We start from the raw sequence: 15,775 nt of genomic DNA on the forward strand, positions 1-15,775 counted from the left end.
ACCTAATAGCTATCATATAGCAAGCAAGTGATAAATACTTGTCGAGTTAAATAAATGAATGGATGGATGGATGGATGGGTGAGTGGATGATAGCAGATGGATGATGGATGTGTGGGTGAATGGATAGATGGATGGATGGATGGATGGATGAGCAGACCTTTGAGAGTTTAGTGAGGGCATGGTGTGGTGCTATGTGGTGTCTGATCTAGCTCTGGGTGATGAATGCCTGGGCCTCTTTCCATGTTCCTTCCTCTGTCATAAAAGGAACCACAGGCAATTACAGTGGAATAACAGAATGGAGGGACCAGATGACTCCCTGAAAAATAGCAATCTGACTGAAGACCCAGGAAAGAAGAAAAGGTGTGCATTCTGTGTCTGTGCTTTTGTGAGAGCTCTTCACTGTGTTTGTAAATAGCAATGATGAATGAGTGCGCTCTGACATTTATGTCACTGCATGGGGACTTTCTACCCTCTTCTCCACACAGTCTCTCTCTAGGATGAAAGAGGCTGAGCACCAAAGAATTCTCATTTCTTCCAGTCAAAACTGGGGGAAACCAACAAACTCCATCCCGGTTCATTAGACTTGTGGATGAATTATGGGACATGGAGGGAAATCGTGCCTGATGCACATGTAATGACCCCAGGATCTCCAGTGATGGATGGATGGATGGAGGCGAACATTAATCTACTCTCACCCACTTGGATGATGTCATTTTTAACCAACTGTGAACTTTACCCAGAAGCCAACCTGGAGACAGAACAATGATAATGGGAAACAAAGTTGTTGAGGGAAAAATGTTAACCAGATTCCAGAATCCTGACAGTCAGTGCTGCTAAGAGTTCATTTAAATGCTTTGTTTAGCTCTTGAATTAAAACAAGACAGGGCTAAAACTTTAATCAATCCAGTTCAGCCGCCGCACACAGGCATGGGTAGGGAATAAACTGAAGGTCACAGGAGAAGTCCGGGAGAGAGAAGCTGACAGTCTGCGCAGATGAATGGGTTATGCCAAATGGCCTTGGAGATGAAAGGAGGCCCAGGCTGCAGTTCATTTAGAGCAGGAGTGGCCATCTGTCGATAACTGGTGCCAGATTCTTGATCCCTGGTTTTTCTGGAGCATGCAGGGGTGCGTGCTTGTGAACCTGTTTACCTGCCAGAATAGAAAAAAGACGTTGCCAGAGGGAGAGAATCTCTTTTTCACATTCACCCACTTAGAGATTTATCTATGTTAGTAATGGACTTACATGAAGGTTTAATTAAAATTTCAGTGCATACGTTGTTTCTTCACATCATCAGATTGCTTTAGTCTAAGTTCCTGATGTCGAGGAAGCATGAGAATTTAAGCCCAGCGCACATCCCTGGTAGGCCAGGCCTGCAGCGGTGTGGCTTTAGCAGCTTTGAGGAGGGGAGTGGGATCCAGGAGTCCAAAGACGGCTTCTGCTTTGGACTTTGCTTAGCAACTCGCAGGCAGCCTCTGAAAGGTCCAGGGAAGGCACTGGCTTGCTGTGTGCGGAAGGGAGACCTAGAGATCAGCAGGAGAGGGACCAAAGACCATGATGGGGAGCAAGTGGCCACGTGCTTCTGTGAGAGCTCTTCACTGTGTTTGTAAATGGCAGTGGTGAATGAGTGCGACACTTCCACCCTGAGGTTCCCCACTCTTCCTTGCCTGAGCCCTCAGAGCCCACACGAACCTGACACTGTACACTGTGCTGGGAGAGGGGTGGAGCGCCCTGTGTTAATTACAGCTGCCCCTGTCCTGACTGCCCAGACAGCCTGATCCTTTGTCTGCCACTCGGATGTTTTCTCTCCCTCTCATCTGCTCCAGCCATCCTGGCCTCCTTATGGATCTGATACGTCAGGACACGCATCAGTCCAGGGCTTTTGTGCCTGCTATTCTCACTTCCTGAAATGCTGCATATTTAAATATGCTCAGAGCTCCTTCCCCACAACTGAAAATGTCACATTTTTGCAGTTTAAAATAACACTATCATCCCTTGCTCTGTTCTATTTGTCTTTGGGACACTTGCCACCACTGATGTTATATATGTGTACACTCATGCAAGCACACACACGTGTGTGTACATAGAGTTGTTCCTCAGTGATTGTAGGAGACTGGTTCCAGGATGCTCTACAGACATGTATAACTCTGGACACTCGAGTCTTAGAGAAAATGCCAGAGTATTCACAAATAACTCCATGAACCCCATCCCATATTCTTTAACATATTTCTAGATTACTCATAATACCTTATGTGATATAAATGTTACATAATTACTGTATTTAGGGAACAATGACATGAATAATGTCTGTACATGTGTAACCCAGGTGCAATTGTTCATCCATATTTTTGGCCCCCTGAATTCACAGATATGGAATACACAGAGTCAGAGAGCCAAAGGTATGTGTAATTTTTTTGTTGTTATTATATTTCCCTCATTAAAACATTTCTCCATAAGAGTAAGGCCTGGAGCTTCTATCCTGGCTATACCCAGAGCCCTCAGAACAACACTTCTGCGAAACCTTCCTGCACAATTGGGCAAGTCTGGGGCACCTGCAGAGGCAGGGGCTGGATGGCGTCTGCCCTCCAGGCTCCTGTCACACCCCCCTCTTTGGAGGCCATCCTTAGGCTCTTTCCTTTCTTATGTCCTTCTCCATCACCTTGGTCTACCCTGGGGCACAGAGCCTGGCTCAGAATGATCACAAATTCTTCTAAATCTATTATTTATACCTAAACCGTATGCCCTGAGTCCTTCAGGCCCGAGGCTTCTTAGGCTCAAAAGCCCAGCTTTGAAACACAGACAGCTTTTCCCTCTTAACTCTCCAGTCTCTGCTGTGAGTTTCCAGAGGCCAATTTTGTAACATAGAAGTGAAAGCTTGATTCCTTTTACTGCGTTTTGCGATGTCATCACTTTGCTAATGCAGGACCCAGGACTGTCCCTGTGGCAGCCTGTATCAGAGGCAGGCCAAGGGAAGAAACAGGGAGGGGCTGATGGGGCTCTATACAGCGGAATTCACACCGAGTGTGCAGCCTAAATGCCCCCGGTGAAAGCGCTGTCTAATTGGTGTCCGTAAAAGCACTTTCTAATTGGTGTCACGACATTCACAAACTAAAAATAATGAAACCTAGGGCTGTTTGCCGGGGATGGGAAAGAGCAGACAGTGCTGATGCAGCATTCATTTGCTCCAGTGTTCCTGGAGAGCCGTCTGGTGAGGAGAAACAAGAGCTATGAAACGGTTTATCCCCTGATAATGCATTGGTAATTCCCCTGCTAATACCCCTTTGGGAAATACACTCCATGAATATAAGCCAGAAGGAGCAAATGAAAACTATAATTTGTTCAAAGATGAGCATGGAATTATTTAGAAATAATGAAGATATCCATGACAGGAAAGTGGTTAAACAGACTATGATTTGCCAAGACAATGGGATAGTAACTAAATCTCTGCACTCAGAGTAGCGCAACTGTTTCAGCAAACACCTCCCGAGGTTGGTAGCTTAGCACGGTGAAAGTTTACTTCTTGCCTACCTCACAATCTAACGTGGGTTGGTGGGGGAAAGGAGTTTCTTTCCTCCACACCATCACTTGTGGAGCCAGACTTCTGCACATAGTGACTTGGCTGTTCTTCCTGGATCTGCTAGGATCAGGCAAAGCGAGGCTGAACAGAGAATTGCAAGGAAGCCTTCAGGATACTGGATCTGAGCTCTGACAACAACACTCTTTCTGCCTTCATTCTTAGGGCCAGAAAGAGGTCATTTGGCTGCACCTCGCTGCAAAGGATGCTGGGAATTGTCATTTTGTTAAATGTGCATGTTGAAAGGAAACAGTTTGTTGGATTCGTGGTGGTGATTGCCACACTGCTAGTATTACATGCATGTTGATTATACTCATACGTAGGAAGTTCACTATTTAATAACTTTAAATAGAAAAAACAGAACACAAGAGCACTAACTAGAGATAAATACTAACAGCTATATACTACTTTGTATATTCAACTCAGAAGTAATTTTAGAGTACTGTGAACTATATAGTTGTATGTGGGGTTTTCTTCCCTTCTGTGAAATGAAAAAGTATGATGGGGTAGAAAAAAGTAGTCATGGAATCATGTGATTGGAGATTGAGTTCCACCTTTTTCAATTAATACCTTTTGTTTTAGGATTTTTTTCATTAAAAACACAGAAGCTTATTTGAGACAACAGAGAGGACCTAAAGACATTTTGCTAACTGCAATAAGCCAGACATGGAAGAGAAGCACTGCACAACCTCACTTATATGTAAATTCTTAAAAAATTCAAACACATAGAAACAGAATTGGGGTTGTCAGGAGCTGTGCGTAGGGGGAGAATGGGGAGATGTTGGTTGATGGGTTCAAAATTTCAGTTGTAAAATGAACCAATCCTAGAAGTCTAAAGGACGTGCTAGCTAATTTGACTATGATAGTCACTATAAAATGTATGCATAGCTGGGGATTTAGCTCAGTGGCCTAAGCGCCTGCCTGGCAAGGAGAAGGTTATGAATTCGATCCCAGTATCAAAGAAAAAAAAAAAAGAAAAAAAATGTGTACATAAATTTCCCATTATACACCTTGAGTATATTTAAGATTTTAAAAAGAGGGGACTGGGGATGGTCATTTGTTTGATCTATTGAGATAATTAAAATTCTATTTTTTTCTCTCTTAGATTGTATCTCTCTTCTCATATTCATATCTTGACAAAACTAGGCAAAGAAAATATAGACTATTTTTCTCTAAGTCTTTTGTTTTGTTTTGTTTTTTGTCTTTTTCCTTTTTATCGGTACCGAGGATCGAACTCACGACTGCCTGCTTGCAAGGCAGGCGCTTATGCCGCTGAGCTAAATCCCCAGCCCCGATTTTTCTCTAAGTCTTATAATGATGAGGAGGAAATTGTTTTTTGCTGCATGTATGTGAGTGGGAAGTTACCGTAAAATAAAAATTAACAGCTAAAGCTAAATCTAGGCATGGTCTAGAAATTTCAGGTCTCTTTCCCACTAGGTCTCCAGATGAGACTGGTTGTATCTAACTGTGCAGACATTTACGTAAGGATTTTTGTGGTTTTGCCATGAGCAAAATGGGACTAAATGTTATGTGTTTGAGAAGACCTTACCCATGGAAAAGCCAAGAGAGATTGGACATAGTGGCACAGTTGGGAGGCTGAGGCAGGAGAATGGCAAGGTGTCTTAGTTACTTTATGCTCGTCACTGAGACAAAATACCTGAAGCCCAAAGTTGGGAAAGGAAAGGTTTATTTCTTATAGTTTTTGGAGGTTTCAGTCCACACTCAGTTGGCTCCAAGACAGGTGGGCATGGCTGGACTGCAGTTCATGGCAGCCGCCGACAGCAAGCTCGAACCAGCAAAAAGAGAAAGACATACCTTCTTCCTGCCATTACATCACATCCTGGCTCCACCCCTATGTGGGTGGAGCACTGACACTATCAATCCAAGCGCTAGACAATGAACCAATCACAAGTACACAATGCAAACTCATGAGGCCTGGGGGACACAAACATAAACCATGACACAAGGTCCTAGGCCAAACACATCGCAGGCAATGGGGGAGGGGTGGGGGAATGTAGTTCCCTAGTATTAACACACACACACACACACACACACACACACACAAACAAAAACAAGTGTGCAAAGTAATATGTGGCCAAGGGCAAGATAGGGTATACAGAAGGGCCAGTGTAAATGTAATGGTCTACTGGCAGTGGGAAGCAGAAAACACAATACAACAACAACAAACAGAGCAAAAATGTCACTCTTAAAAGAAGAGGTCATTTTAAAAAAGAAGAAATGACAGCAAGTAGACCAGATTAAATGCAAGAGTGACCTGAAATTGAGTCGAGGACCATCCCCTGGGGAACTGACCTTGGTGTTCCTGCGGGGTGCAGATGTGACCTGGAAGGCAGCAGCAAGCCAGGACTCACGCTGGGTGGGGAAGATGAGTAACGAGCCAACGTGGTTGTCAATTCTTTTTTTTTCGTTTTTATCGGTACCAGGGATCGAACTCACGACTGCCTGCTTGCAAGGCAGGCGCTTATGCCGCTGAGCTAAATCCCCAGCCCCGATTGTCAATTCTTAGAAAGTTATTTCCTAGGAACTTTCCCATGAGCCATCACTTAAGAATGGGAACAGGCTTGTGGCGAGAAGGTGGGGACAGAAAGAAGTCATCATGGAAAGCTGGCTGACATTTCGGTGGCGTGTCATTTTCTTATACAGACTACTAGAAGGTGAAAGTGTTTTCCAAAGGTGCCTCCTCCCAGAGGCCATTAAATCTGGGCTGGTATATCCATAACTGCTTGGTCTGGGACACTTTTGGAGTTTTTGTTTCACTGGAATGGAAAATGTCCTATACTCCTATTTCTGCTGTCATTGACCATGTTCTTAGGCTGAAATGTAACCTCAGGGTTCAGTCGCTCAGGACTTTCCTGTTTGCCTGACTTTCTTCTATTTGAAAATAAAACAATCATATTGGTCAGTATTCAGAGGGCTGCACTTAGACAGGGGATTATTAAGTAGATTTTCTCTTCTTGTTTTTTCCCACAGAGGACAATGATAAAAGATCTGAGGTGCACTCTGCATAGCCCCGGGTAATTTTTTTCTGTCATCTTTAAGGATGATGCACAATGTGTGAATATGGCCCACAGTTGAGGCCTAATTACGATCTCCAGCGAGGCTGCATTTGGAGGAAGTCTTAACCGAGCACTTAAGCGGTAATGTCTCTGCACGAGGACCTGGAGGGGGCTTTGATTCCTGCACAGCGGCCTCCTCCAAGCTGCTCCCACAAGCACTTTTATCACCACGTTATTAGACCATTATGGTCTACGATTGTCTTTTACCGCCTTTGATTTTTTTCTGTTGTCAGTCGTGAGGAAAGTGATGTGTAACACAATACAAAATGCTCCTGTTTGTTTTAATCCATTGTTTTAATATATTATGGCTTCCTGCCATTAACCTTCTCTACTGGGGCCCTAGGGCCCTGGGAGACAGCTCCAGGCTGGATTGTGTGGGGCACTTCTGGGATTTGGTGCCAAGTAGGGAAATGTGTGCCCTGACCAGATGGGGTCTTAGAGCCAGCAGCGGACCTGGAAGTTGGGTCAAGAGTCCTCAAGGTCACTGGAGAAGGAAATGGCTTGGGCATGGGCCGGGGAACTGGCCCTCCATGATATCTCTCCCAAGCTGAATTCTCACAGGTACTTATGCAGGACTGGGGTCTGTCTTAGTCTATTTTCTGTTGCTATAACTATCACAGGCTGGGTAATTAATAAAGAAAAAATAAGCTTATTCCTTACAGTTCTAGGGGTTGGGAAGTCTAAGGTCAAGGAGCTTCATCTGATGAGGGCCTTCTTGCTAGTGGGGTCTCTCTGTGGAGTGACAAGGTGGTACCGGGCATCACATAGAGAGGCAGAGCGAGCTTGCTAGAGAGAGGGGCTTTTTTTTGATGGTGGTAGTGGTACTAGGGGTTGGTCACAGGCTCTACCATGTGCAAGGCAAGCAAGCACTCTACTACTGAGCTACATCCCTAGTCTAAAAGCTTGCTTTTTGAACAAAGTCATGCCCTTGATAGCCCACTGATTCATGAATCAGGAGAATGGATTAAAACATTTATGATGGCTCTTTTAAATGTTCCACTCTTTAATAACTCACAGTAAGGATTAAATTTCTATGTGAGTTTGATTGGAAAATTCAAATCATGGCAGGTTCGAAATTTTCCTCATCTTGAAGTAGGTGTACAGCGGTTCCCTAGAACACAGTGAGGAGGGACGCCCACCTCAACAAAGTGCCTCCACACATGAAGCACTTGAAGTTGGGTCCCCAGTGATGTACTATGCAAAGGCTACATATTATGTAAAACTACTTTTGGCTCAGACACTGACCAGGTAAGTCCCTTTCCTTTCTGGGTCCTTATTCCCTCTCTCTAAAAGGATGTAATATTTGGCTTCTCATAATTCCCACCCTTTTCTGTCAGTCTCCTCATCCCCCTGCCCTTTTGATATCTTCTTATAGATAGCTCCTCTTCCGTCCTGCAAGAAACTGTTGTCTGGTTAAGGCCAGTGACCAGTGGGCTCAGAAAGACCAGGAACTGAGCTACCTTTCTTACAGCAGTGATCACCAAAGTCATTCTGGAAAGTTCTCTGGGAAAGCTGACAGAAACTGGAACATTCTTCATGCCAAGCTGGGAGCTGCCAGGAATGCTGATCATCCCTGCTGGACTTTAGCCACCAAACCACCAGGCCCCTAACATGAGCCAACGACTTGAACTCTTCCTTTAATCAACCAACAAATATTTGTTGAGGTCCTGTGTATCAGAGCTTCAGCTCCTTTTCTCCTTGTGTCAACTACAAAAGACCTGCAGCAAGAGCATTTATGCCCATTATAGAGCAGAGGTAACTGAGGCTCTGAGTGTTGCGGGACTATCGTCAGAACGGAGAGTAATTAACAAGAGAACAGAATCCCCTTCTCCTCACCATTGTTTCCACACTATATTATAGATGACAAAACACAGAAAAACCCTCCTCACTCCTCAGTTCCCCCGAAGGCTTCTTGACTTAGAAAGTATGTTATCTTGGAAGGATTCTTTCATAATTATTGTTGCCCAGAAGATGATAAACAGGGCTTAAATTTTGGATTTAATTTTCATGGTAAATTTTCTATTGTTATCTGTGGCCAAAGCATACATTTGTTTTGCATTTTCACTAACAAATGATTCATCTCAAGGGAAGTTTAAGCAAAGCTTAGCACAGGGTGTGTTCTAACTTTCCTCTCCCAAGTTTTTAGGTTGAAATATTTTTATGGGAAAAAGGAATGAAAAAGGGGTTGACCCTATCACTACAGGACACATAAAAGTATATCCTCAAGGATAGAATGAAGGGCTGCGGATGTAGCTCAATGGTGGTTGCCTAGTAAGCATAAGATCCTAGATTCAATCCCCAGCCTCACGGGGGAGGAAATAAAATAGATCACTTAACATGCAAAACAAATAAGAAGATGGGAAATCTTAGCCCAGTGAGGAAGAAAACTTAGGCTTTGTTCTCCCTTTACAGGAAAAAAGAAAATGCAAGAAAAAATGGAAAAATTAAAGATGAAAGTGTTGTTTCAAATGTAAAATTAGAAGGCTGGGGATTTAGCTCAGTGACATAAGCCCCTGCCTAGCAAGTGTGAGGTCATGAGTTCAATCCCGGGTACCAAAAACAAGACAAAAAATATCAGTAAACATATGAGTAACAAATGAAACACAAGATAAGACAATTCATTTAACTTTATCCTTGGGACATTTTCCTTTGAGAGAATCATTTGGTGTTATTTGATTATATTTCCTTTTCAATGGATTACTTTATGTCATACCATTTCTCCAATTTTCTCATATTTGTATAATTATAATTAAATGGTTACTAGTTTCAAATTTTATAGTCAAAACTGAAGACTTATAGCCGTGGACTAGGATGGGTGTGTAGTAATTGGTCCCGTGTAGATAATGCTTCAGCTGCTGGAATTCAACTGGGGGAGTTGGAGGGGAAGGGTAAGGAGAAGATGAAAATGTCTGCATTTTATTTTGGAGTGAGGCAAGACATATTGTCTAAAAAATATGGAATACAAATTTAGGATTATATATTAATTAAAGCTTATGCTTTAAGACATAGTATTTAAAAGGATAAAGACAAATAAAGAACTCAACATGTCAATATAACAAAACCCAGAGTAGGTGAGATTGAAAATGTTGTAAGTGAACTAAATTTTCCCTCCACTCAAGAAGGTGGCAATGCCTTGGTACTGCCTTGGTAAGTCAAAAGTGAAGACTCACAGTGATAACTTACCAGAATTAAAAATAAAGGATTAAAAGGATTTCCTTCAAAGTGTGGGATGTGGGTATGGAAGATGAGCTGGGAAATTTACAGTTCATTTAATACTAGTCCATATGGCTTTAATGTTTTAATCTAGGTAGGTATTGTTTTATATGATTTTTAAAGTTATGTTTATTAAAAATCAGTGTCAACAACAGGGGTATAAAAAAGTTCTAATCAAAGAATGCCTCTTCTTGGGCTGGTGATATTTGCTAGCTTGAGTCTTTAGCTAATGATGTATATACTTGTCCTTTGGGGGTCCCTTCTCTATGGCTGAGTTCCCGTTCTTTGCTTTGACACACTCCATCATTCTAAATCAACGTGTGCACTTAACAGTGCTATTTAAGCCTTAATAAATATTGTATCAATGCTCATGGGGGATGGCATGGAGAGAGACAGGAGCAGATAATATGGGAGAGGGATTTCTCTAGCTCAGGCCAGTGTGTGTGTGTGTGTGTGTGTGTGTGTGTGTGTGTGAAAGAGATGGACATAAAGAGGAAGCAAATTTTCACTGAGGCTTATAAAATCTTAATGAAGAAACTGACAACATCCATATTCATGTCCTCAGGAACGGGAGGAGAAAAGCCAGAGTCTTCACCCTGCGTAGGGCTCGGGCTCCCGGCCCCAAGCGAACCTGCCTCACTCCATCTCTTTCTTTGGCTCTTGCCTTTTGAATGCTCCCAACAGCATTGTTATCAGAGGCCACAGTGTCTGGGCACTGCCTGGAGTCTTCCCGTCAGAAGTGATGGACACTCCTGCCCCTCGTTCTAGCTGGCGCCAGGCCTTGCCCTGACTGTGGAGTGGTGTATCCTGCCAGAATCAAGCTGTCCAGGGCTCAGTGCAGAGAGTGGACCTGTGCCCTCTGTGAATCTCTGTTTCCAATTGTGCTCTGCCAGTGAGTTTACTGTGAACCCTTGGCATTTCTTGACCTTAATTCCTGTCTGGATGACTCCTGGATTCCTTTTCCCATCTCCCTGTTCCTCATTTGCCCATTACCTCCTGCCCCTTCTAACACAGGGCCCCCCATCCTGTACAAACTCTTGATCTACCTCGTTGTTACCAAGTGATTGGAATAAGTATTTATTTCCCAGGTAACTACCATGAAAAAGTCCACACATACTTAGATGTATGAATTCTTATTTATTTGTTTAAAAATTCAGCAGAATTACTTTATATTGTCAATGAGTTTTTATGTTCTTTACAGTCAGTTCTATTAGGTCTGATTCAAATGTCTGGCGAAGTGTCTTCTACCATCTATGTGTCCTTGTCTTTCTCAAAGCATATTGGCCTGAGAGTCCCCAGGTAGAATTTTTAATGAAAATCTTTTCTGTTTGTCAGAATTTTTTTGGTTAGAAGTCGTAGAGACTCAAAGCAAATTAGTTTAAGGTACAAGGTAACTTACTGGCTCTTCAACCAAAAAGCCAAGGTGGATATAAATTTGGTCTTAGCCAAATCCAAATGCTAAACAAAGCTTTCAGGGATCTTCCCCACTCCCAACTCTAACTGTACTTGACTTTGAGCTCTGGGTCTATTTCCAGATGACTCTCTTTGCATAGGAAGGAAGATGGCTTCTAGCAGGTATATTTTACAGTATGTGATATGTAGGAAAATCCAATTTTCTCTTATTGCTCTTTGTATATTGAATCTTATGGAGGAATCTGATTAGCACACATGGATCAGAAGCTCTTGGACTAATGGCCTGGATGTGGAATAGTAGCCTCATAGCCTCTGTGGCCCACATGCTCTTCTTTGCAGGCAAGTATGATCACCGGCAGCTCCATAATGACCACTCCTCAGTGTTCTTTTAGTCCATCCATTTCAAGTGATTTTCAATTAAATGTGTATTTGTGGAATACTATTATAAGCCGAACACTGTGCTATGCATTCAACATATGATTGATTCAACAATGAATAAGTAGAATATCTCCTTTCAAATTATTCAAAATACAACTGGAAAGATAAACATGGCAGGGGAAGGGATAGAGTAGAAATCTGAAGAAAGTACAGTATTGGGGGGCTGGGGAGAAGAATTGCTGGTGGAGGAGCAGACATCTGCGCTGCACCTTAAAGGATTAATAGAACCTGGGCTTCTAGGTCCTGCTGTGTGCCCTTTTTTCTCTTGCCTTCTTTTGGGTTGATAACTGTCATGGGCCCATCTTTTTTCCTTAGTTAGAAGTTTCACACTCTTCTTTTCTATTTATGAGAAACCTACTCTAGAAGTATAATATGAACCTTTGTGCTATCAAAGTTTAATGTTAATGACTGGTTTTGACCTGCTCCTGGAGGGGCTTAGTTATTTTTGATCATGTGCTGGTCATTGTATTTGAAAGATTTTTTTATACAAGTATATATAATCTCATATAATGTCATCTTCACTTAGGGAGATAGTCATTTGTTTGTTTGTTTTTGTTACATTCTTCTGGGGCAACAAACTTAATGCAAATTCAGGGCTCAGTACCTTCCAGGCTGAACAGACAAACTCTTGAGGCCTGATATGCTTTCTGCTGTCTGAGTTGCCTGTGAGGCAGTTCTTAGCATCCCAGCTCGTGGTGGGCTCTAGACTATCTTTTATCCTCTCAGCTTTTGAAAGATTGCCAGAAGCTTAGTCCAGCAGCTCAACAGTCTCTTCTGTGTCAGCAAATGCATCTAGGACAAAAGCTGTTGTGCTTTCTACTCTAGGTATAAGGTCTCTACTATACCTTGATTAGAAAGTTTTCATCATCTTATCAAATCTTTGATATTCTTCATAAGCTATTTTTGTATTTCATCTATATTTTCTAAGTATTTCCTGAGGGAAGATTCATCTGAACTATGTAGTGTGTTTTACTGGTAGAACTCAATTCAAGGTATGATCAAATGCTAAAATATATTTTTAGATTTGAAAGAATTTATTACAGAAAAATATATTGTTCCAGCACTTGGGAAACTGAGGCAGGAAGATCTTGGTGAGTTCAAGGCCAGTCAAACTACACAGTAAGTCTCTAAGAAACAAAAAGAAAAGAAGAAGGAGGAGGAGGAGCAGAAGAAGGAAAAGGAGGAGGAAAAGGAGGAGGAGAAGAAGGAGGAGGAGAAAGAGGAAGAGGAGGAGGAGGAGAAGGAGGAGGAGGAGAAGGAGGAGGAGGAGAAAGAAGAGGAGGAGAAAGAGGAAGAGGAGGAGGAGGAGAAGGAGGAGGAGAAGGAGAAAGAAGAGGAGAAGGAAGAGGAGGAGAAGGAGGAGGAGAAGGAGAAAGAAGGAGGAGGAGGAGGAGAAGGAGGAGGAGGAGGAGGAAGAAGAGGAGAAGGAGAAGGAGGAGGAGAAGAAGGAGGAGGAGGAGAAGGAGGAGGAAGAGGAGGAGGAGGAGGAGAAGGAGGAGGAGGAGAAGAAGGAATAGGAGGAGGAGGAGAAGGAGGAGGAGGAGGAGAAAGAAGAGGAGGAGAAAGAGGAAGAGGAGGAGGAGAAGGAGGAGGAGGAGGAGAAAGAAGAGGAGAAGGAGGAGGAGGAGAAGGAGGAGGAGAAGAAGAAGAAGGAGGAGGAGGAGGAGAAGGAGGAGGAGGAGGAGGAGGAAGAAGAGGAGAAGGAGAAGGAGGAGGAGAAGAAGGAGGAAGAGGAGAAGGAGGAGGAAGAGGAGGAGGAGGAGGAGAAGGAGGAGGAGGAGGAGAAGAAGAAAACCACATTGCCATTAATTCCCTCAAACCACTCTCCCTTACATCAAACACACATATCTCAGTGTTCTTATTGTTTTCTGATGCAGTTCTAGAACTCCTTTTTCATGAGCATTTAGTTGAATCAATTCAAAATGTTTACTTTTCATGGGCATTTTGATTTGGAGGAAGAGCCAAAGGCGACCCAGTGCCATATCTGGCGAGTAAGGTAGCTACAGACACGTGCCTTTTATACTCCCTTTATAAGCCTGCCTTTCTGTTGGATTGCACTTGGCAGCAGCATCCACTATATTTTTAGTTGTATCTGTAAAGACACTCACAAAAGGTTACTTCTAGAACATCTTCAGCAAGAGGAAAGAACAACAGGAAAATCACGTTTAATGCAAGTGGGATAACTTTAGGGGGCTTAATGATAATGTATCTTTTACTGTAATGAATTTTTTTGTGTCTTTTTAAGACAGGGGTTCACTATGCAGTTCAGGCTGGACTTGAGCTCACTTTGTAGCCCAGGCTGTTCTCGAACTCACAGTAATCCTTTTGCTTCAGCCTCCCAAGTACTGGGATTACAAGTGTGAACCATCATGCCCAGCTTGTCATAATTTTTTAATTTAAACTTTCACCATATATTTGACCACACCTTGTAGGTGGATGAGCTAGGGAAGGGAAGGGTTTTCCAAGTATGATGCTAGGGAAACCCCTGGAGCTGGGAAGGTGCACAGGCGTGTTTGGCGACATGTGAGTGGAGCATCTGGTGTAAGGATAGAAAAGAGCAGGTGGATGGGGAGGGAGCTGGAGAGATTTTAAGTGCCAGCCTAAGGTGTCAAGAAGGATTCTGTAACGAGCGAGCGGAAGATACTGAAGGCATTCAGAGAGTGAGAAAGACAGAGAGATGCGGGGAGTGAGAGAGGCGGGGGGGGGCATGGAGACAGAGAGAGATTTTCTTTGGCATTTTGATGGCTATGCAAGGAGAGGAAAGATGGGGTAGGAATGAGGCAGTTACAAGACTGCTGCCCTACTGTTTAACTATGAGGGAGGGTAAGGAGGTGAATCGGCCTTGTGGAAACAGGAAAGATCTTGGAGGCAAAAGCAACAAGACTCATTAGTTTCCACAGGTTTCCTCACTAAGTACCCAAAGTGGAAAAGTTGTCACTGTCAAGTCCTATTACAGATAGGTGACTTCATAAATTTACCTGTAGCCAAGTCATCTTAGCTCCTTGAATGGCAAGAAAACCAACTCCTTGGGCTCTAAGATCTGTGATTGGGCTCTGATATCCACAAGGGCATGAAAAGGCAAGAGCACGCACAGGTGCAGATGCAGTTATCTGTGTCTGGGGTTAATCTTAGGGGAGCAAAAAGCTTTCCCTGCTTGTGACAGAGATTCTGTTCTTCCTCCTGCTCCTCTTCTTATTCTCCTTTTTATTTTTTTGAAGTAGAAACATTTTTTTTCCTGAGGCAGGCAAGCCCAACCAAAGTGAATTAATTTAGTGTTCAGTGATGGGACCAATTCTCAAGCTCACATATGAAAAGGCAAAAATCAGTTGGAAAGTTAGCTGCCATGAACTTGGAAATGACAGCTGAGACTAGGGATGTAGCTAAGTGGCACAGCGTCTACCTGGCAAATGTGAGGTTGTGAGTTTGATTTCCAGTATCAAAAACAAAACCAAACCAAAATGACAGCTGACTCCTCTTGATGTGAGAGAGAATCATCCTGGTCCAGCTTCCGTTTTTTTTTTTTTTTTTGCTTTTGTTCCTCTGAAACCTAGGTTCTTAAGGATGTCATTTAATAAAGTAATTTTAGATTCTAACTTCAGCAGTTCTTTAGGGGCTGTTTATACCTGATGGCAAGAACTCCAAATAGTGTGACATTGTCAGTAATCAAAGTTCAGCAGTGATGCTATGTCTCAGCAGGGAGGGAAATCGGGCTAACAAATTCTTTTCTTGGATTGAGCTTTCAAAAGCCTGTAGCCCATTATGACTGTGAACAGGTTACTTATGCTCATCACAGTCCATCTCTGAAATGGAGGATAACAGTAGCTCATGTCTCATGGTCTTCTTGTAGTAATTAAACTGAGATAATATGTGTAGAGTGCTCAGGGCAGTGCCCAGTGCATAGTAAGTTCCCTATGAATGGTAGCTATTATTTTGCTTTTGACTGCTGTATCATCATTTCTTTTATTTATTCAACAAATAATTTTCAGTAGCGACGATGTGCAAGATATGCTAGATTCTGAGATTATTAAAAGAGGTAAAACTCAGCACTTTAAGCAGGGCACG

General features: G+C 42.9%; 1 protein-coding gene across 1 annotated transcript in view; it reads right to left on the reverse strand.

Annotated features, from left to right (window-relative positions):
- Positions 1-706: 706 nt before the first annotated feature.
- The window catches only part of Onecut2 (one cut homeobox 2), a 126,838-nt gene continuing 111,769 nt past the window's right edge, over positions 707-15,775 (reverse strand). The window contains exon 2 of the mRNA XM_063231569.1: positions 707-1,149. Coding sequence (XP_063087639.1) covers positions 1,052-1,149 — 98 coding nt within the window. The 3' untranslated portion in view covers positions 707-1,051. The remainder of the gene's footprint in view (positions 1,150-15,775) is intronic.

Source organism: Cavia porcellus, unplaced genomic scaffold, assembly GCF_034190915.1.
Source record: "Cavia porcellus strain 051 isolate PalLab524CR breed Dunkin Hartley unplaced genomic scaffold, mCavPor4.1 scaffold_20, whole genome shotgun sequence".
NCBI classification, from domain to species: Eukaryota; Metazoa; Chordata; class Mammalia; order Rodentia; family Caviidae; genus Cavia; species Cavia porcellus.